We start from the raw sequence: 23,656 nt of genomic DNA, 5'->3' as shown, positions 1-23,656 counted from the left end.
TCACATTAAACTGTCCATAGACATCCTAATATCAAACATCATACTTTGTGATATCAAATAATCCAGTGTCATGCTAAGAATATTTTCTTTGTGCCATCGAAATTTTGCCTTGTGTGCTGAGAGCACATATAATTGTTTTATTAACAGTAAAAGGTGTCTGAACGAAGGTCCTTTAGTTTTTCCAACTTCTCTCCACAACATCCAGTAATGATGTCTATATCCTTCCGCAAGACACAAAGTTAGCTTGACCTCATGGTAACCATTCATGCTTACTCTTAAAGCTACCACACAAACTTCTCAGAAGCCTGTTATTCTGAGGACTGTAGGGTAAGTTCATGAGTGCAGACTACTTAAAATTTGTCTCTTAAGAAGCTCTTGTTTCTTATGTCTTCTCCTTTGACAAACATGGCATCTGTGGAAAGAGATTTTTGGGGAAATGTGCTTCATGTGTCTCTCCACATAGACCAAGGAATCCAGGCAGCGACTGGACCCTTTCAATCAGAAAATAAGGTTCACATTGGACGCGTTCACTTTTCTAATAAGACCTCATGTCACTTCTCAAGGATTGCTCAGAATTAACTCCAGCCATATAGGGAAGCTGACTGGCACCTCTCCTGTGAAGCATCTGTCACTGAAGGCTGAATTTTGTGGGAAGCTGATGGAGTGTCAATGCTCACACCTGTGTGTTCCCTGGAGTAACATTTCCTGTGTTCACGGTACTACCGTATGACGGAGGGACGTGAAACAGCCTTTTGGGCAGTTACGGTGGGATAATTTTAAGTTAACCTGAGGAATGTAACTACTTCTACCCTCTGAGTTGCTTCTAACCAAAACCACACAGCAATGAAAGTTTCAGATATTTACTTCTGCAATTATGGGTGTGATTTATGTTCCGACTGCAGACTGTTCTAGGCACTTGGCCACGGAGGAAAGGCCAACACAGCCAAGAGCTTGAGGTGACTTCTGTCCAATAGACCCTTACGCCAGCAGCCCTTCATGGACTAAATACTTTCAACCATAAGATCTTAGAAAGAGAACCTTCTCCGGCCAAGCCTTCGGATGAAATGCAGTGCTAGAACCTCCATTGCAGCCTTTTGTAAGACACTGAATGAGAGAATTCCCTCTAAGCGAGAAACTTTGCAACAATAAATGCATTTTCTGGAGCTGCCAATTTCATGGAAACTTTTATACTGCAGTAGATAATATACGATTAAGGTTTATTATTCTAATGTCAATATACTATTAAGTTAATAAGATATATCATAAGTGGGAGGATAATTTATATAAATTGCTCATCATGCTAGGTAACAATTTGATTATATGTTTAATGTTATTTTAATAAAATATATGCACTTTTACCATTGTTTTCCCATTCTATACTTAGCACTTTACCTTTTGTAGTTGATGCTATTTATTTTAATTTATTATGCTTGTTAAAAAGACAAGTTTTGGTTTTATTTTACTATTCTAGTGACCCCTCATATTAGATTATCTTACCTTTTAAGTTTCCATTAGTTTTCTGACCACTCTTAGCAAGTTCTCCTCTTCCTTCTGCACTTGTTTTTATCAGTGCCCATCAGAGAACAAGCAAAGGGAATTCTTTCTGAGGCTGGTCACCGACATAGAAACTCTGGGTCGGTCATGTGTCCTTACTGGCTCTCCCTGCATTAGACACTCTACCTCTGCCTTAGACAGACGTTCTGTCAGGAACTAACCTATTAAAAAAAAAACTTAACCTTTTTTGCTATGATATTGATGAACTGTATTCTCAAACATTGCCTTGCAACCCATTAGCAATGAAGAAAAACAGAGAGCTAAAATTCCTTAATAGTTTGTATCTTATAGCCCAATAGAGCAATCCATTGGATGTATAACTAATGATTGAATAATTAACATCAGCAAAATTTATTTTAAGACATTGGTTTCTAAACTTAGCCTCAACTATGGTTTTACAACCTTTTTAAAACCAAATAATTTCTTCCTATGTACTCTTTAATACTGTCCCAGAAATGCAGAAAAACATTATTCTAATAAAATCAGCCCTTAGCCCATGGTAGAGCACATCTTTAATCCTAGCACTCATGAGGCAGACGCAGGCAGATCTCTGAGTTCTAGGCCATCCTGGTCTATAGAGCAAGATTCAGGACAGCCAGGACTACACAGAGAGACCCTGTCTCAAAAAACAACAACAAAAATTAAAATAAAATCAGCCCTTCACCCATTGGGTGTTAACCTTCCCATTTTCCCACGGCCTCACAAATGTCATCTGTCCCTTGGAGAGACAGACCAGGCTTTCTGAGTGATACATTCTTTTGCTGTATCCTTTTCTTCAGAAGGGTGCTGTAGAAAGTGAGAGCCAGCCCCAAGGTGAGTTGCTGGAAAGCTCACTGGAGGCTAAGTAAGAAGGTTCCCTCATCTCTCAGCCAAATTCTTCCTTGCCCTCGGATTTGCTTGTCTCTCAGCCCTGTCTTGGGTGTCTCAGATCAGCCTCTGGTCTGGATTGAGTCCATCAAGCTGTTCTCAAAGCCTAGGGGCTTCTCTCTCATCAGCTCTGCTCACCAGTCAGCTACCAGAAGACATACCCATGCTTTATCTTCTTCGTCTCCATACTCCAGACATGGCGCACAGCTTTTTTTTTTTTTTTAATTAGTATTTCTTTACATGGGTCAGGGAGCTGATACTATGTTGAAGTTAAGGCTAGGATCTTTGTCTGGATAAATGATTTGGAGCAAATTATTTAAACACCTGGAGGCATAATCTGATATTCTATAAAATGAGAGGAACAAGATGCCTGCTTAGATTTCCTGCATCAATAATATGTAACACTAAATTACCACATTGCTCACTAGAAGGGTACTACCCAATTGAATAATAGGTAGCAGTTAATAGCTCTGATTGTTGTTATTCATCTGTCCACTTTAAAAAATAAAGATGACTTTGTTTTTAATTGAGAGGGGAGAGAGTCAAAGTCTATTTATGGATATGAGCACGTGTGCCTGTATCCATTGAGGCCCAAAAAAGCTTTGGATTCTGTAGAGCTGGAGTTTGGGGGTTTTCTACAGCAGTTGTGAACTGCTCTGACAGGTGCTGGGAAGTGAACGAGGGTCCTCTGGGAAAAGAGGATGCACTGGAAAGATGACTGGGCAGTTAGGAAATATGACAAGAATTTCTACTCGTTTGAGTAAGAACTCAAGGCAAAGTGCCACTTGCTCACTATCTCCCATGTATCCAAGACTTCTATGTCCCCCTAGTCATGTTGTCACATCTGTATCTCAAGTACTCCTCTGTGACTTTTCTTTTGCATATTTCATGAGAAGTAAGAGAGCTGCCCAGTAGAGCTAGCACTTTCCTTCTATACACAGGAGTTTCAGCACAGAGATTTGTCAAACCTCTGGCGCCCCTTTATAAGACTGTGTTGGCTTTCTTCACACCATGTTGTACTCTGTGGTTTTTATTTTAGCACATGTGTCAGGGAAGATGACAATTCTATAGTGGCCAAAGTCAAGTCCCAGAAGGAGCTGGAGCACGGGGGCTCCCAACAGCACAAAGCAATATGCTAGTTTTCTCCAGTGTCTGAGAGTCATAGTTTAATTTTCCTCCTGGAAAAAACCAAGATCAAAAAATATAAGAAATAAGTTTTAAAAATAAGTTCAAGTAAACCTCACCAGGAGAGCCATTAGGGTTCTCAGTAGTGGAGCAGTGGCCAGTAGAGCAAAGGTGCCACTTCCTGTGGACAGTCACATCTGTCCTATGAGCCAAGGATGGTTAGGACACAAGTCAGTAGATACCTTCCCCCTATGTTATTATATGGACAGTGCTTGGTAATCCTATCACCTCTCCATCAAGAACATGCTACCTTGCATGCTATTGGACATGTCTCACAGTTTGGACAGGAGATGCAAATAAATGAACTACCAAAGAATATAGTCATCAACTTATGAAAGCAAGAAAAGATACATTAAACTTTAAAAAACAAAAATTTTCTAACAACTTATTTTTAAAATAAGATATGTGACTAGATATGCAAATAACCATGACATGTAACAAGTGGGTTCTTATAAATATATATGCTTATATTATATAATATATAATACCAGTATATAAAATGATGGTATGTTTTTAGGAAATTCTGAAAGATGGTTTTAAGTATGCTGTAGTCTGATTTCCTTCATCTGTATGAGAAACTATATATGATCTAAGGGAGAGTTAGCTTTCCCATGTGTGCTGCAGACCTGATTCATAGGATAGATCAGGAGTTCTGTTTACCCAGAAGGAAGCAAGATTTGTATTTGGTCCTGGTTTTGCCATTAACATGGGAAAGTTACTAAATCTCCCCTACTGTGAGTATCTTCATTTATATAAACAGTTAAGATAGGCCAGTGTTTTCCAAATATTGGCCTTTGATGGAGTTTTTAACCACTCTTTAATAAAATAAGAAAAAAGATGGACACCAGACTGAATTGTTTGTCTAGTTAAATGCACTTATTTCTTTAAACTGATGAAAATGGCTTGGTTTCCTGAACAGCAAGGATTTTTCCCTGGCTTTGAGCATTCTCACAAGGCTAAAGTCAGTTGTGACCCTTATTAACAGGACCCTGCTATTCAAACCTGCATGCATTTTCACTGGTCCACAAATGCAAAGGTCTGGGATGGACTATGTTCAGCCATCATTAATTTCTGGCTCTAAATTCTATTCTCTTCTTAAATCACAGATATTAAACTCTAAGGATGTAAGGAAGAATCTATCTATCCCAGCACTTATTCCAACACACAGAGTCTCTGGAAAGACGTCATAGCTACTCGATTAGAAAGGGAATTATCATTCAAAAGGGTTTGGAAAACAATGGGTTAAAAGGCTTGTTACTTTTTTTTTCTTGAGAAATACTTGGATCATATAGAATGGTAACATCCATTGTAGAATTCACCCCCCAACCCCAACACACACACACACACACACACACACACACACACACACACATACACACACACAGTTTTGTTCAGACTAACCAAAACTATAGATTGTTGAAACATTACAAGAGAAACCTGGATGCAAACCATTGGTTGACAAAAGAAAAGAGATAAAATTTTTGTGGCAAGTATTTGCACCTATATTTTCTTCTTTATCACTACAAACAAAGGCAACTTGTACCAAAAGTTCTCTATCTAATGATGACAACGGAAAAATTTAGACATTTAGAGTTTACATAATTCTGTAGTAACCAAATTTGCCTATCATTCTTACACAGTAAATACAGAGTAAAATAAAAACACCGGTAATTTTTGAAACTAAAACAGTGCTACCGGCTCTTTTCAAATGTCAAAGTTGTTAAAAGTTACATCAATGTGAACAATTAATTATGGATTAAGTCAGGGTTTATTATGATCAAGGAATAAAACTTGTGGAAGGAGGAAAGCCTAAGGGTGTTTCATATTTCTTTCTTTGCATAATCATTTGATCAGAATTGAGGATTCCTTTGCCTTTTGCTACAGTTCCCATCCTCGTGTGAGCTAACTAGCCAAATGCTTCAGCCTTCTGGATTCAAGTTTCACTTTACCCAGTGGGGGTGGGGGGCTTTGCCTTTGAGTCAAGATGATCCTAGACCGAACTCTACAGAGAGAGGACACAGAAGTGTCCTTTAAGCGTTCTGACCAGCTTTTCTTTCAGACTCGGTTTTGATGAGTCTGTGCTGTGCGTTACCTCTAAGATTTTTTCAGCCTAACTGTACGGTAAATTCCAGCCCGTGGGTTTTTTTTTTTTTTTTTTTTTCCTTATAATCCTGCTGACTACAGCAGTCTGTAGCCATAAAAAGCCTCCACCGACGTAAAGTGCCTCTGCGAAAAAGCAAAAGTTCACACAACATTTATGTTCACAGACAGGACAAGGAAGACGATCCTGATTTAGTGCTAATGAGTTCCAAAGATTGCGCCTAGGGTCTAAACTTAGAAAATTTACTTCTCTTTTGATGACTTTTGTAAACAAAATACCAACACTAAAATAAGCAATTTAGTCAAGAGAAGGGGGGAGTGTCCTGTCCAGCAAATCAAATTCTCTGCCAAACTCCACTGCAGAGCCCTGTCTGCTACTTAGCTCGAAACTGTATTTAAGTCTGACCTGGCTAGACTCCCTCAGCCCCTACCCCACAGGTATGTTTGTGACTTTTGCAAAAGATTTCGGTTTTCAGAACAAGCTACTCCCAGGGCTTAAGCCACTCTCCACCGTCTCTGTGGCCAGGGCTAAAAGCACCAAATAACTCTAACAAGCCACAATAGTCGTTTATATAATCAGATTTGATAGACAGATACTGTAGTTTGAAACCACACCACTCCAGTCCGTGTGAACATACTCCACTAGAAGCTGCTAGGAGAAGCTGAGCTCACAAAATAAATCACAGGGGTGCGAGAGAAAACAACCCCTGAGTCACCCCCTTCACACATAGGACCTTTGACTCTCTGCAGAATAATTCAATTCCCCCATATTGTACAGCAGATCACATTTCATATCAACAGCGAAAACCAAGCAACTCTTAATCTTACTTTTAAAACACAAAATATCCCAGCTACTTGCCTTTTGGCAATTTCTGTGCATTTCCCAGAGCAAGTGCAATACTTCCACAGAGAAGTAGACACCCCAGGCTGGAGAGCATGTTGCATTTGCCTGCTCACACGGGGAGTGATGCGGCTGGGTGCCTTGCAACCCTGGAACTGCATTTAAGTGGGCGTCCTCCACTGACAGAGGCGGGAGGCTGCTCTCTCTGCTGTGGGCTTACTCACAGGGGGTGGAGACAAGATGACATCACACCCTTTCCCACACACTTAAAAAAAAAAAAGAAAAGAAAAGAAAAAGAAAGAAAGTAGGCACAACAGCAAAAACATATCATCACATTTCCCTCTCCAATGCTGCAACAGCTTGCCTCTTCTCTTTCCTCGCAGTGTAAGAATTGAAATTATGAACAATCTGTATCCATGAAAGAACTACTCAGGCAACTTTGAAACATTTGATGAACTAGTTTAAAGAATAAAAACGTACACTTAAACCCATCAAAACACTAAAATATAAAATGAATATTTTATTAAGATGGAAACTGTTTTTAGTTAGCCAGGAAACCAATCCATTCCTTCCTTTAAACTGGAAGTGAATTCATAAAAATATATTTTGAACTATTCTGTAGCTATAATTTATGAGGAATGTCAATGGAGTCCTAAGCTGTGCAGTTATATACTGTGTACATATATACCCACATACAAATGCATACATATATGTTTTATGTATATCAACATATTCCATAGGTGAGCATGCAGAGACGGAGAGGTAGCACAGTGCCTCATCCCCACACTGGGCTACTCTCCGCAATGACCTTTGCCATAGTGGCTGTGCTGGGGCCATGGTGTGATCTATCTCCATTTTACTAGTAAGAAAGGCTGAGATGTAGAGAGAAGAGGTGGTCTAACCGAGCAGGTCGAGTCTGCCGAATCCAGACGGGCTTTGTAACAGAGCACTGAGTTTTACATTTAGATCCCACGTAACTGCTTTAAACAAACCTCTTCTTTATGTTGTCAGTACCATGTAAGTTACAGGACTTTCTTCATGACAGACATTGATCTACTCAATTTACACATTACTAAGGCATCATTCTTCAGATCCACTCATGAGCAGGGCATTGCGATGACTTCCATTATTGATAGAAAATCAAGCAGAGGGAGGTGAAGAAAAAGGCCCAATATCATGGCACAAATAAGCAAGGGTAGCCAGTTAAGTAGGCCATGGGACCCGTAGCTATCTAGTAGACCTTACTAAACTTTAAATTCTAAAATCAGGATGAGGACCAGAACCGTAGCTTGCTATTCAAGCTGAGGAGCTGAGTTCAGGTCCTACTGTCCTTGTAAAAAGCCAAGCACCACAGCATGCACTCGGACTAGCACTGAGCAGACAGAGGTAGGAAGAACCCTGGAGTGAGGCTTACGGTGCCACCAGCCTCACTGAGATCAAGACTCAGCAAAACAACCAAGGACAAGAACACCTGTAGAAGACACTGAGTGTCAGCCCCTGACCGTCAGAGGCACCTAGACACACAGGGACACAAGTATAGTATATTCATGCACAAGTGCACATGTGTACAAACACATAGGCACACCTGCAGGCAAAGAAAAAGAAAGGGCAGCACCAGGTTTGTAAATTCAACAACAGCTTTTTTTTTTTCTCGTAGTGTCCGGCATGCAGAAAGCACGCACGATAAAGTTACTGTAAACAATAATAAACAGCAACAACAGCAAATCCCTTAGTTAAGAAGAATAGCAACGACAGTGTTTATCTGTAAAGTCCCTGTGTGTGCCTTTTTCTATGGCATCACATTGCCCCAAACACAAGTACACAGCAGGGACAGCTGGGTTCCCACCGAACTCTGAGTGACTGCTGTTTATATGTTTAAATTGAGTCTTTGGGAATAGCCTTTCTCAGCAGTTGCTATAACTAAGCCAAAAATCAGTCAGAGGGAAATAGAATGGCACGGGTCAAATGAAGCATGATAGGGTAGCTTACCAAATAAATAAATAAATAAATAAATAAATGCAGCTTAAAGAGACAATGACATCTCTCAAATAAAGTGAGAGGATGCACCGGTTCACGACATCTGTTTCTGACATCCTGAGCCCTCACCAATAGAATGTTCTGGCACTGGCCATGGAAGGGGGTGGGGTATTTAACAAGTCTTTCTCAGCTCTGTTTTTATGCTTGAACAGGCAGCTCTCTCAAACCTGAGTTCAGACTCACCCTTCCGGGCTCTGTGTCTGTAGCCCATAGCCATCAAGCTACATGAACAAGATCACAGCATCAGAAGAAACGACAGATTTCAAAGGAAACAAACCTAGCAGAAATATTGTAAAAGAGACTCTTCGGTCAAAACAGTGTGAGCCTGGTGGGAGATTTAGGTAATGGAATTCAGGATTAAGACTCTGCTTGGCGAGCAGATGAAGCCCAGTCAATGTTAGAAGTTATTATTTGCTGCTTGGAACCAACTGGACACCAGTTAAATAGAAGCTAGCCTCTAATGTTTGGTCAGGAAAAGATATTCTAGCTAGTAGGACAAACGAGCATTCAACAGACACACTGACAATATAAGAGCTCAGGCCAGGGAGAGGAAGTGACTTGACGAAGGGACCTCACACACAGGATACTTCATTTCATCTTCTAATGACTATAAATTTTACTGCCTTCAGAGTCCCAACACAAACAAGATGAATACATCCTTTCTCGCATTGAGTAAAGCCTTGGGGTTTGGATCACATAATTGTAGGAAGGTTTTAGGCTATTCTTAAGGAAAAATTGAACCTGACCTTGGACCTCGTGGAGATGTCTTTGAAATTATTTGTGTGACTCTATTTGGTTTCTCCATCTTCACTAAAGAACGACTGCTTAAGACTGTCTTACTTGAAAGTGGAGAAATACCAAACTCCAGATACTTGTAGGAGACTACCAAACCCACTCTCACTAATATTCATAAAAAAAAGTAATAAGTCAAAAGAATCTTTAGGAAGAGCTATTTGAGGAACACAAAATGTCATAATTACCCTGTGGTTTTTCTAAGAATACAGGTCCTCCGTGTCTCACTGATCACCACCCTCACAGTGTACAAGAATTCAATGGGGACATGCAAAGCAAATGTCAAAGGTCATAAAACCTACAGATTCCTAAGAATTCTTTAACAGTTAGTCCTAGGTAAATGCAGAGAGCCCTGGAATACAAAGAATTGTTAAAGGTCAGTTCTTTGAGGAATCTCTTGTTTCTTCAGATTTTATGATCAAAGGCACCAACTACCTATGTTAGACTACCTCCTCCAAAAAGTACATTGCAGTAGCCTTGGAAGACAGGATTATGTTATTACAGAGCAAACAGAATACATGTCGTCTCCTAGCTTAAAAGATGTGTTCCTGTTCCGTAACATTACCCACATCACATACAGGTATCACCCATTATTTGTGTTGCTCTGGAGAGACTGGGAGTCTAAGCTCTGATGAAAACAATATCCAAGCTATTGCTATTGCTATGAGTAATATGCTGGCCTTTGTCTTTAACCCAGGAATCTTGCATCTCAGGCCAGCATCCATGAGCAAACGAGTGCTTACTTGTGCATATGGCAAAAATTTCAGACTTTTGCAGACCTGACAATAATTGGACTACTTTCAAGTACTTTATTAGATCTTGCTTTAGCAGAATGCTTCCTTATAAAGCCTACATTGAAGTCTACTGTAAGGATTAGTTTTGACTCACAGTGTGCCCTGTGTTGCTAGATGTTGCTTATTGAACCATATACATTGTCATGATTGCAACACTACAGAAAGCCTTTGACAATCTTTCTCTCCAAAACTGCTCTGACTAGTTATTTGAGCAACTGTGTTTATCTCTGGAGCACTGTAACCGGGTTTCTCTCTCTTGTCAGATTCCTAGAAAACCAGTGCCAAATTTATCTCCACCCACACTGAGTGTATAGGTTAGGATGTGCATTTTTAAGCATCATTGCTGGCTCCATTTTTCACACACATACCCTTATTTCTTGCGTATTTTACTCGGAGTCTTAATTTATGTGACTTTGTAAGCTGTGTTGATTTCTTCTGGAACAAGGTAAAGTATAGCCAACTGTCCCTATGCACACAAGCTGTGTCAGGAAAGTGATACACATGGTGAAGATGGAACCTGGAGACCTGTTCTCTTTTCCCTTTCTACAAACAGTAGATGCTAATGGTGTATAGTGCAATAGTCACAGTGCCTCAACCTACATATACTCTCTTGGGAGATGGGGATAAAATGCTTGAGTTTAGAGGACTTCTACAACACAGACCTAAATAGGTATCATGGTTTTTCAGTCATTCCAAGCTAGTTTTTTAATTGCTCAATACTAATTCCTAGACTTGAATTGAAACTTAGATAAATCTTTCAAATCTTGGAAGCTCTTTGCAGAAATTTAACCTATTAGTCCACTATTTTTAGTCTCTAGTACATTAGAAACCATGGTAAAGGATTTTTTTAAAGCTAATATACATTTTCAATTAATAACATATGAAGATATGCTGTGGTTTTTTGGGATGCTAATAAAAATACTTTTAATGTGACTCATTCTAAATGGGAAACCCAGCATTCTGCTTTTCAGCCCAAATCTCATGTCTATAATTACTTGTCTTGAATGAGACTTATGATCCAATTGGACAAGCATCCGCTCCAGTGAGGGTACACTTGGCCAGAGCATGAAACTTTCTCTCGCATGATTTACAGAGCAGAGAAAGGGACACAAGTGTTTGAGTACTTCTTTAATCTTTCAGAAGGCATCTTGACCACTAGCTTTAGGCTTCACTTCTTCTTGTAAAAAAATGAATTTTTTTCCTTTGGTCTGGAAAGACCAAATGGTCTTTAAATGGTCCATCTCTTAGTTTTGAAGTTGGCCTTCTGGCCCAGCCTAGATTATAAAGACACAGTAAAACATCACGGAGTAGATAATTTGTAAAAACAACACACACACCCTCTATGGATCCCCCTTTGAACCAAATCTTAGCATAGTGGAAGGTATCACAAGGTGAGAGAGTATGTTAGAGAACAGAATAGATTCATTATTGTAATACTTTCAGTATCTTATTACTTCACTCCCAGATCATGACAGTAATCCATTCTGAGGGCAAATCTATGACATAATCAACCAATCAACCTTTTTTCTTTTATTTCATTTACATTTTCAATGCTATCCCAAAAGTCCCCCACCTGCTCCCCTACCCATTTCCACATCTTGGCCATGGCATTCCCTTGTACTGAGGCAGATAAAGTTTGCATGACCAATGGGCCTCTTTTTCCACTGATGGCTGACTAGGCCATCTTTTGATACATATGCAGCTAGAGACACGAGCTCTGGGGTACTGGTTAGTTCATAATGTTGTTCCACCTATAGGGTTGCAGATCCCTTTAGTTCCTTGGTTACTTTCTCTAGCTCCTCCATTGAGGGACCTGTGATCCATCCAATAGCTGACTGTGAGCATCCACTTCTGTGTTTGCTAGGCCCTGGCATAGTCTCACAAGAGACAGCTATATCTGGGTCCTTTCAGCAAAATCTTGCTAGTGTATGCAATGGTGTCAGCGTTTGAAGGCTGATTATGGGATGGATCCCCAGATATGGCAGTCTCTAGATTGTCCATCCTTTCGTCTCAGCTCCAAAATGTGTCTCTGTAACTCCTTCAATGGGTGTTTTGTTCCCAATTCTAAGAAGGGGCGAAGTGTCCACACTTTGGTCTTCTTTCTTCTTGAGTTTCATGTGTTTAACAAATTGTATCTTATAGTTACAATAATATAAAATACCTTGGCATGACTCTAAGGAAGTGAAAGATCTGTATGATAAGAACTTCAAGTCTCTGAAGAAAGAAATTTAAAAAGATCTCAGAAGATGGAAAGATCTCCCATGCTCATGGATTGGCAGAATCAATATAGGAAAAATGGCTATCTTGCCAAAAGCAATCTACAGATTCAATGCAATCCCCATCAAAATTCTAACTCAATTCTTCAATGAATTAGAAAGGGCAATCTGCAAATTCATCTGGAATAACAAAAAACCTAGGATAGCAAAAACTCTTCTCAAGGATAAAAGAACCTCTGGTGGAATCACCATGCCTGACCTAAAGCTGTACTACAGAGCAATTGTGATAAAAACTGCATGGTACTGGTATAGCGACAGACAAGTAGACCAATGGAATAGAATTGAAGACCCAGAAATGAATCCACACATCTATGGTCACTTGATCTTTGACAAGGGAGCAAAAACCATCCAGTGGAAAAAAGACAGCATTTTCAACAAATGGTGCTGACACAATTGGTGGTTATCATGTAGAAGAATGCGAATTAACCCATTCTTATCTCCTGTACTAAGGTCAAATCTAAGTGGATTAAGGAACTCCACATAAAACCAGAGACACTGAAACTTATTGAGGAGAAAGTAGGGAAAAGCCTCGAAGATATGGGTACAGGGGAAAAATTCCTAAATAGAACAGCAATGGCTTATGCTGTAAGATCGAGAATTGACAAATGGGACCTCATAAAATTGCAAAGCTTCTGCAAGGCAAAAGACACCGTCAATAAGACAAAAAGGCCACCAACAGATTGGGAAAGGATCTTTACCTACCCTAAATCAGATAGGGGGCTAATATCCAATATATATAAAGAACTCAAGAAGGTGGACTTCAGAAAATCAAATAACCCCATTAAAAATGGGGCTCAGAGCTAAACAAAGAATTCTCACCTGAGGAATACCAAATGGCTGAGAAGCACCTGAAAAAATGTTCAGCATCCTTAATCATCAGGGAAATGAAAATCAAAACAACCCTGAGATTCTATCTCACACCAGTCAGAATGGCTAAGATCAAAAATTCAGGTGACAGCAGATGCTGGCAAGAATGTGGAGAAAGAGGAACACTCCTCCATTGTTGGTGGGATTGCAAGCTTGTACAACCACTCTGGAAATCAGTCTGGCGGTTCCTCAGAAAATTGGACATAGTACTACCGGAGGATCCCACAATACCTCTCCTGGGCATATATCCAGAAGATGTCCCAACCGGTAAGAAGGACACATGCTCCACTATGTTCATAGCAGCCTTATTTATAATAGCCAGAAGCTGGAAAGAACCCAGATGCCCCTCAAATTCAGAAAATGTGGTACATTTACACAATGGAGTACTACTCAGCTATTAAAAAGAATGAATTTATGAAATTTCTAGGCAAATGGATGGACCTGGAGGGCATCATCCTGAGGGACGTAACCCAATCACAAAGGAACTCACACAATATGTACTCACTGATAAATGGATATTAGTCCAGAAACTTAGAATACCCATAATCAACCTTTTAACTCATATCTGAACAATATTCCACTAGGGATTAAGTTTCTAATACTGAAGATGTCTAATACATCAACTTTTAGGTACACATTCAAGTAATAGATTCTCCTTTGTATTCAAATTCTACCCTGTTTAATGGAGTGCTAAGTACCTACCTGATAGTATATAAATAAAGATATTATCTCTTATTAACTTTAAAGGATGTAAAATGGGCTGAGTCAAAAGTTCAGTGAGAAAAACAGCTACCATAGAAGAGACTCTGAGTAGGTAGAAACATCAAAACAGGATCCTGAGGGTCAAACTACGGCATAGGCAAACTGAGGCCTATCTAACCTGATCCACAAAACACCCAAGTCTCTATTACCTCACCAGCAAAAAGACTGAAGCATAAGAAGTCTGATGAACACAGACAATGTTTTTCAAGGTCAAATAGTGAGACCTCAAATGGATTGGTCCTATTCTCATTCTAGAGCACAAATATGCCAATAACACAAATTTTATTGAAGATTTCATATTGAAATGGAGAAGCTACTCACATAGCACACAAACCTAAGTATTCATCTTTTAAAGAAAATACAGCTTCCTCTACATCCCTGCTGCTTCCAAACATGTCTTTCTTTCTTATTTTTCCAGAATATTTCCTCTCATTTTTCCCCAGAAGTATTTGTCTTTCTCTTCAACATGTATAAAACCCACTACGAAACAGAAAATTAATTACTTATTCCCCTATCCTTTCCCTCAGAGTACTCTAGTTCATTTTTTGTTTTCAAACCCATACACTTTGATACTATATTGTCTGATCTTCATTAACAGCCCATGAAAGCCTTTTGGTTTTTTATTTGTTTGTTTGTTTTTAAATAGAGAAAGCATGGCTCAAACAACTTGAGACTGGCCCGATGAGCATGGTCAGTGGTGTAGTTCACAAGCTTCAAGTTTAGTAATTTCCTGGAACTTGAAGTACTAGGACTTGAAGGAATACCAAACATATTCTATATCTGCTATTTCATGTCTGAAATTATATTTTAGAGAGAATTCTTTTAGCGGATAAATAAAATGTAATGATCCTTTAGAGACCCTTGTGTTAATGGTGAGAGGTAGATGTTACTTGTAGGTCCTCCATAGACTATATGAAAATATACAGAACAGATTAGAGGATGGGACAAAAGAGTTCTTCATATGAGTGTGAGGAAGACTTCAAGCTGGAATTTTAAACCAGAAATACCCTAAGGACTTTGTGGGGATTCAGGTTTATACCCATCCAGGCGTGTTAGATTCTATAGAAGACTACTTTCTCATGTCTTTATCATTTTAAATCCACCATCCCTTCTTTGTATCTTGCTTTTAATTTTTCCATATTTATTTATTTTCTTTTTAATTTTATTTATATGAGTATATTGTAGCTGTCGTCAGGCACACCATAAGAGGGCATGGGATCCCATTATAGGTGGTTATGTGCTACCATGTTGCTGCTAGAAATTGAACTCTAGACCTCTGGAAAGACAGTCTGTGTTCTTAACCTCTGAGCCATCTCTCCAGCCCTATTTATTTTCTTAATTATATGTATATGGGTATTTTGAATGCATATATTTGTACCCTGCACATGCCTAGTACCCACAGAAGAAGGCATTAGATCCCCTGGAACTGAAGTTACAGATGGTTGTTACCCACCATTGAATGGCTGGGAATCAAACTCAGGTCCTCTGGAAAAGCATCAGTGCTCACCTTCTAAGTGCAAGCGCGTGCACACACACACACACACACACACACACACACACACACACACCCTTTGCCTTGATTTTAGTATCTTATTCTTTAGTATCAGCTCAAAGAACTACAATAATTTAAGGGAACAAGAAACAACCAGCATCCCTGAATATTGCCAATCTAAGATCTCACATGAACAAATACAAATTTTATGAGTTCTGTTTGTTTTGTTTTATTTTGTTTTGTTCACTATGGTTTCATTCTATATGGAAAAAAAATGAGTTTCTCCCCAGGTTTCTCCACCTACCCATAGTCAAACAGAACCTTGATAGAAGAAAGGGTTGACTCTCCAGAGAGTTTCTTCTCAATTATCATCCCAGAAAAATCTGGGAAATCCCTCCCCCACACCCGACACCCCGCACCCTTTTCCATGTTAAAATAAAATGGCATGTCCTTTCTTGAAATTACATGATTCACCCAAAACATCTGATATTAATTTTAGGAACAAGGCTCAAAAAATAAAAATGTGTAGAAAGCAACCAGGAGGGTCTGAGAGAGAGAGTTCAGAGGATGAGATGTGGCAACTCTGTAACTGGGTGTATCATCAGCTGTCACAGCCTGAACAAAAAACTGGTACCCTTTAACCTACAAAATTCCCTTTTCCTGACAACAATGCTCATTGGAGCATCACATAAGATAACCATCAGTGGGGCTCTGAAGTCTTCCCAGAGGACTCGTGTTTCTTACACTAAAAAAAAAAAATCCCAATCTATCATCTACTGTATTCACTGTTGTATGACAAAACTTTCCCTGGGAAGTCACGAGCATACATGTCAGATAAGCCACCCCAGATAAGAATCCATAACAGATCAAAGTACAGAGACCATGAAAGTCTAACCTGGTGAACTATGAGTTTTATTGGGATTACTTACAGGAATATTAGTGAATAATTATTTAAAGGGACAGAAATGACTCAGAGAAGGCTGTATCACCAAATCTCACGCCAGCAGAGTGACAGCTCACAAAAGCTGGGAAACCAGAGCATATTGCACAGCCTGCACGTAACTCAACACACTGACGAGTATCCCTTCCAAGGGACTCAATTGGTCTAAATCTCTTCCAGGCATCTCAGATGGGTTCTTCTTCCACACAGCTAGTCTGGTCTCAGAGTCTTCTTTATAGCTTGGCTTGTCTGAAAGTAAATTTTAATAGTCTTTATTGATTACTCTTGGAAGGAGGGGACTGGTGAATTTTGTCAGTTTCAGTGACTTCCTGATGTTCTTTGAGTTGTTTACCTTCCTACCTAAGGAGTTTCACTGCAGATGGAATGCTTCAATCTTGGAGAAAACTGTTATGCCATATTCATAAAGTTCTTTAACCCAATCTTTAGCCTACTGACATGGTATGTAAGAATCATAGCAACCAGTTCTGTCATTCTGATGGTCATATCTGATCAGATGTTTAAAAAATCCTCCTTATTAATAGACTAGGTGGACTGTGCTCCAATTTCTTTTTTTTCTTTTTTTTTTTTTTTTTTTTGCTCAATATTTATGAAGACCCAAAAACTGCATAGAAACATTAGAGTCTCTAGCTTCCCCTAGTTTGGGGATGGTAGAGTACTAGAAAACCTTCCTGTAAATGCTGGTTTCTGAGACTGAACAATTAAAGGATCAAAAAGATCTAATTCTCTTTCAGTGCTTAAATATGGTTTGTCTCCATCAAAATTCACACTAGACTAAAGGTCTTGACTAAGAAACCATTTGAATCAGATGTTGGGCAATGAGGTCCATATAGGAAACAATTAGGCACTGGAGGTTACACACACACACACACACACACACACACACACACACACACAAACACACACACACACACACACACACACACAAATACATATCATGGGAACTAGAACTCCAAGAATGGACAGGTCCTATGGGTTCAGGTTGTTATATAGGTTTAAAGCCAGTGTTTTTCCACTTTCTTATTTCCTCACCTACCAAATGACCTCTTTTGCTTGTGTTCTCATCTAAAAGTGCCAATCACCATGTTGAAATGGAGCAATTTTTCAGATGTGGTCACACTGCTATTTGAACTTTTCAGTAATCACAAATACAAGTCAAATAAAGCTCTTGTCTTTACACTCAGGTATTTTGTGATAGCAACACAACATGGACTAAGATATGTTTTAACCAAATAAGAATAACAAAAATTTGACTGATTCAAACCCTCCCATGTACTGCTCCCATGCATTCTATTTCCAAATACCTGTGTGTGTGTGTGTGTGTGTGTGTGTGTGTGTGTGTGTGTGTGTGCTATTCTTATCTCTCTTCCGCTGTTAAAGACCCCTATGACTGTACGGGGTCAATCTAGATAGTCAAATGCAATCCATTTTACAGCCCAGGAACATTAGACTTCCTTTCATCTGCAGTTTTCATTCTCCCTTGCTATATAAGTTAATACATTCAAGGTAATTCTTGTGAAATTCCCAAAAGAAACAGTTTCTCCACAACATCTCTGACAAGATGGTTCAAGGACTGTGAAGAACTGTGGATGTTAAATACAAGTATCTTAGCTTGAGGATGTTAAAAGAGATTAGAAAGGCATAGCAGAAAACATAAACATGTAATTCTCATTGAATCCTTTTCAAACCCATTAGATATAGATGCTAACTGAGGATGCCCAACACAGAAGCACTTAAAATGGACAATGTATATTGACATCTGTCCTAAATATATTACAAATTTGAACATATGGCTTCTCCCCACACCCCTGGGTAAGAAATGTAATCAATTCACTTATACAAAGAAAAGCTTTTTTTTTTAATGTGTTTGAGTACACTCTAGCTGTCTTCAGACACACCAGAAGGAGTTAGATCTCACTACAGATGGTTGTGAGCCACCATGTGGTTGTTGGGAATTGAACTCAGAACCTCTAGAAGAAAATTCAGTGCTCTTAACTGCGGAGCCATCTCGCCAGCCCCTAGCAAAAGGCAAAGAGCTCCTAACCGAAAACATCCAGAAAATCCAGGACACAATGAGAAGACCAAACCTAAGGATAATAGGTATAGAAGAGAGTGAAGATTCCCAACGTAAAGAGCCAGTAAATATCTTCAACAAAATTATAGAAGAAAACTTCCCTAACCTAAAGAAAGGGATGCCCATGAACATACAAGAAGTCTACAGAACTCCAAATAGATGGGACCAGAAAAGAAATTCCTCCCACCACATAATAATCAAAACACCAAATGCACTAAGCAAAGAAAGAATATTAAAAGCAGTAAGGGAAAAAGGTCAAGTAACACATAATGGCAAACCTATCAGAATTACACCAGACTTTTAGCAGAAACTATGAAAGCTAGAAGAGCCTGGGCAGATGTCATACAGACCCTAAGAGAATGCCAGCCTCCCAGCAAAACTCTCAATTACCATAGACGACGAAACCAAGATATCTCATGACAAAAACAAATTTACACAATGTCTTTCCATAAATCCAGCCCTACAACGGATAATAGATGGAAAACACTAACACAAGGAGGGAAACTACACCCTAGAAAAAGCAAAAAAGTAATCAACAAACCCAAAAGAAGATAGCCACACAAACATAATTCTACCTCTAACAACAAAAATAACAGGAAGTAACAATCACTTTTCCTTAATATCTCTTAACATCAATGGACTCAATTCCCCCCAAAAGGCATAGACTAATAGACTGGGTATTTATAGACTAAACATGACCCAGCATTTTGCTGCATACAAGAAACACACCTCAGTGACAAAGGCAGACACTACCTCAGAATAAAAGATTGGAAAACAATTTTCCAAGCAAATGGTCACAGGAAACAAGCTGGAATAGCCATTCTAATATCTAATAAAATCAACTTTCAACCAAAAGTTATCAAAAAAGATAAGGAAGGACACTTCATACTGGTCAAAGGAAAAATCTACCAAGATGAACTCTCAGTTCTGAACATCTATGTTCCAAATGAAAGGATACCCACATTTATAAAAGAAACTTTAGTAAAGCTCAAAGCACACATCGCATCCCATTCAATAATAATGGGAAACTTCAACACCCCACTGTCATCAATGGACAGATCATGGAAACACAAACTAAACAAAGACACAGTGAAACTAACATAAGTTATTAACCAAATGTATCTAACAGATATTTATAGAACATTTCATCCAAAAGCAAAAAAATATACCTTCTTTTCAGCGCCTCACAGTACTTTCTCCAAAATGACCATATAATTGGTTACAAAACAGGCCTCAACAGATACAAGAAAATTGAAATAATCCATGCATCCTATCAGATCACCACAATCCAAGGCTGGTCTTAAATACCAACAAAAACAACAGAAGCACACATATACATGGAACTGAACAATGCTCTACTCAATGATAACTTGGTCAAGGAAGAAATAAAGAAAGAAATTAAAGGCTTCTTAGAATTTAATGAAAATGAGGACACATCACACCAAAACTTATGAGACACAATGAAATCAGTGTTAGAAGGAAAACTCATAGCTCTGAGTGCCTCCAAAAAGAAACTGAAGAGCACTTACACTAGCAGCTTGACAGCACACCTGAAAGCTCTAGAAGAAAAAGAAGCAAATACACCCAAGAGGAGTCGATGGCAGGAAAGAATCAAACTCAGGACTGAAATCAACCAAATAGAAACAAAAAGAACTATACAAAAAATCAACAAAGCCAGGAGCTGTTTTTTTGAGAAAATCAACAAGATAAATAAGCCCTTAGCCAGACTAACCAGAGGACACAGAGACAGTATCCAAATTAAATAAAAGGAAAAGGGAGATCTAGCAATGAAATATATCTTATAATAATTATTCTGTTTGTTGATTATTAACAGTTGAAAATATTTAAATCATGTTCTACAAACATCATGGAAATATTATTGATAATTTTTTTCACTGTGCTTGAAATTAGCATTTTCTTAATTTTAACTTCAAAGAGTTTTTGCCATTTTGAAATTTATAAAATATACTTACTGATAAAATTTAAAAAAAATAATTTGATGACGATCAGTGAAGAACTTTGGAAGACTTTGAGCTAGAGCTTGTAACATGTCTCATGCTTAGCTTTAGGAGGACTAGTCTGTCAACAACCTCCCCAATGAGGCATGCCTACAGTCATCTTGAAGAGATTATTACCATCAATGACTTCCTTTCCACTGTGTTTCCAAGGCCAGCAATAGGCTATAAGTCTGTACTGCAAAATCTGCAGCAAGAGAATGCTGCTTAGCTTAATTATTATGTTTGGTCTTTTGTTAGATTTTTGATTGCTTTATGTGTTTGTTTTTCTTTGTTTTCATTTGAAGTTTTGTTATTTACTTTTTATCTTTTTGTTACTGTAATTAATTTTCTGTTTTGCTATGGCTATATACCATATATACATTGACTTTCCCACTTTAAGCTGGTATTGAATAAAATAATTGTATTCTTATGAATAATAAATAAATAAAATGCTATATACTATATATATGTATATATCTATATATGTACATATATAGATATATGTACATATATAGTATATAGCTATACATATTTATATATAAGTATATATATATATGTATATACATATGGAGAGAGAGAGAGAGAGAGAGAGAGAGAGAGAGAGAGAGAGAGAGAAAGAAGCCAGCTTTGTGCTTTCCACACAGGCCTGGAAGAAGAGAACTGACTCCACTAAGTTGTCCTGTGACAGAAACATACATCATACTCATACCTGATAATATAAATAAACATTTTAAAAAAGAAAATATTTTATTAACTGGAAGTAAATAGACCAATAGTATGTGGTCAAACATTTTCTTTATTCCACCATCCTCATTTTAAAATATTTAAAATAAGCAATTCCTTTTTGTACAGTGGCAAAATTCAGGCATGTTTTTCTAACTGCTAACCATTCCAGTAACATCGATAGGCTGACCTATCGGATTAGATGCGAGGATATCAGACAATGAGGTTCTCCATTCTTCTTCCCCAAGTGAACTATACACAGCACAGTCCACGTCACAACCTTCAGTGAAAGTTTACAACACAAAACACAAGAAAAGCATCAGCTGACAACGGTGTCTAGAGAAATCAGGGGCTGAAGCCTGGTTGGTAGCATCCCAAATCAAGATGGGAGTGGCTTGCTTCACACACTGAAGCCAGAGGTCTCACTCAGATCAGAAAACACAGTGGGGAGTCCACTGGAGGAGGGACTGCACCTCATTGCCTTTGGTTATGGAGCATCACAGCAACTGCAGGGGAATAAGAGCAAGTGGGCAACAGGGTAAAGAGGCAAAGAAGAGGAGGAAATCTTCAGTGTGGACATTTCTGCAATGTGTACACGTATCCTTGTGTCTGCACCCCTTGCTATTGATCACTGAAACTGGCTCCTAAGTTATTGCCAATTGTCTGTTCTCTGCCACTTCCAATTCAGTAAACTTAGCTGTGCCCCAGAGCCCTTGTCTGTGTCTCAAGCTCCTTATCTAGACCTGGCAGGCTATTCTGTTCTAAAGATCTCAGAATCCACCGCTTTTTCCAGTTTAGGTTTTCTGTCTAAAGTTATCATTATTCATTTATACGTAATAGCTTTTACATAATAACGATTTAAATATTTATATAACTATCACTTTTGGAGTAATGAGAAGTTCTCCTTAGATTTTTCTCTCCTTTTACTTCATGCATGAAAAGGATAGGATCCCCCCCAAAAAAAAATGTGTCGTGTGGACTCAGTATGCTGATGACCATAAAAGGTATCTAATTAGGATCAGAAGAGAGTGCCCTGCAACAGAAGGTTCTGATTTCCTCATCTTCCATTGACAGATCTACTGGGAAACATAGACCTCCAGTATAAGGCCTGTTTAAATATGAATTTACTTGGAAAGGAGAAATTGGGAGCTATTTTAAGGCAGTACAAAGAAACCACCAATCCTTTGTTCAAAGCACATTTTTGAGAGGATGGGAAAACAACACATCCAAGATGACATCTTGGGAGCCTGTAGGTCGCCATGGGGGAGTGGGGGTGGAGAATGACAGGAATGATGGATTCGAGAGGCAAGAGTGGTCTACATAATTGATGGCACCATTTTTTTTAATTCTCTAGTATTGGACCTATTCACACCCACAGTCTTGTCATTTACCAAATTAAGACATGTGTGTTTTGTGGGACCTCCTCACACTTAGTATTTAGGAAACTTCAGTCCCACTGAGAAAGCACACGTTTCAGAATAGATGTCACATGAAGTAGAGACAGGAGAGACTACTGACTTTCCTTTTCTATGCCCAGAGCATAAAACCAGAGGCCTTAAGCTAAGACCCATTGCAGAACACATGGTTCTCTGCTCATAAACCATCTGGGAAGAAACTGGGGCTACACTTTTGGCTCTGTGATGCAAATGGAGCAGGATAGTTAAAATACAGCAAGCTCCTTCACAAAGTTCTTTGTGTAAAAGTAAGAACGTCTCTTAGAAAGGATGGAGGGATGGGTTGTGAATGTGCATGCTCCTTAGGTGGCTCTTGAAAGTGTCCCTGTGGCTCATCTTTGGAAGACAGAGAAGATGAAACCTTGGGCGTCCTGATGTCCCAATACAAAGATACTTATGTTTGTCAGGAGCAAAAAGGAAAGTGTGAGTCACATAGAAAAAAAATAGATTAAGTGTTTTAATGCATTTTTTCTTTTCCTGGAATTCCTACTAGGAGGAAGAAAACAAAAACAAAAAAGAAAAACTTTGTCCTGGTGCAAAAAAGCAGTGTTTTCTGTTTAGAGATGAAGACACAGGAAAGTCCAACGATGTTTCCAATCCATACTCCTTTGCCATGGAGGACAAAAGGACAAACCATTGCCCTCTAGCAGGGGAATAGCTATTTTCAGACTTAGATAAAGCAAACCTAAAGCATGAAGGCTATAGAATAAATGTTATGATATTTCTATGGCCTCAGAGGAGCTGCACCCAGCCATGGTATGTTCCTTCCGCTGGAGAATTCTGCAGATAAAATAATCCTTACCTTAGTTTCTCTTATGTCTGGCAAATCTATTAAATTTTGTTCCAAGAATTTAACTATCGGTAATGCTTGTGACAGATAGCA

At 38.7% G+C, this 23,656-nt stretch overlaps 1 protein-coding gene across 43 annotated transcripts in view; it reads right to left on the bottom strand.

Moving 5' to 3' along the window:
• Positions 1 to 6,757, bottom strand: part of Abi3bp (ABI gene family, member 3 (NESH) binding protein) — a 212,335-nt gene extending 205,578 nt beyond the window's left edge. For 14 of the 43 annotated variants that reach the window (XM_006522251.1, XM_006522259.1, XM_006522264.1 and 11 more), the window contains exon 1: positions 6,566 to 6,755. In XM_006522251.1, the coding sequence (XP_006522314.1) occupies positions 6,566 to 6,644 (79 nt within the window). In that variant the 5' untranslated portion in view covers positions 6,645 to 6,755. Of the gene's footprint in view, positions 1 to 6,565 lie in introns of all 43 variants that reach the window. The other 29 variants (XM_006522260.1, XM_006522254.2, XM_006522263.1 and 26 more) reach the window with 8 other exon arrangements.
• Positions 6,758 to 23,656: the final 16,899 nt, after the last annotated feature.

Source organism: Mus musculus, chromosome 16 (genome assembly GCF_000001635.26).
Source record: "Mus musculus strain C57BL/6J chromosome 16, GRCm38.p6 C57BL/6J".
Lineage (NCBI taxonomy): Eukaryota > Metazoa > Chordata > Mammalia > Rodentia > Muridae > Mus > Mus musculus.
Note: the sequence above shows the minus strand (reverse complement) of the source record. Positions and strands in the feature narration are given on the sequence as shown.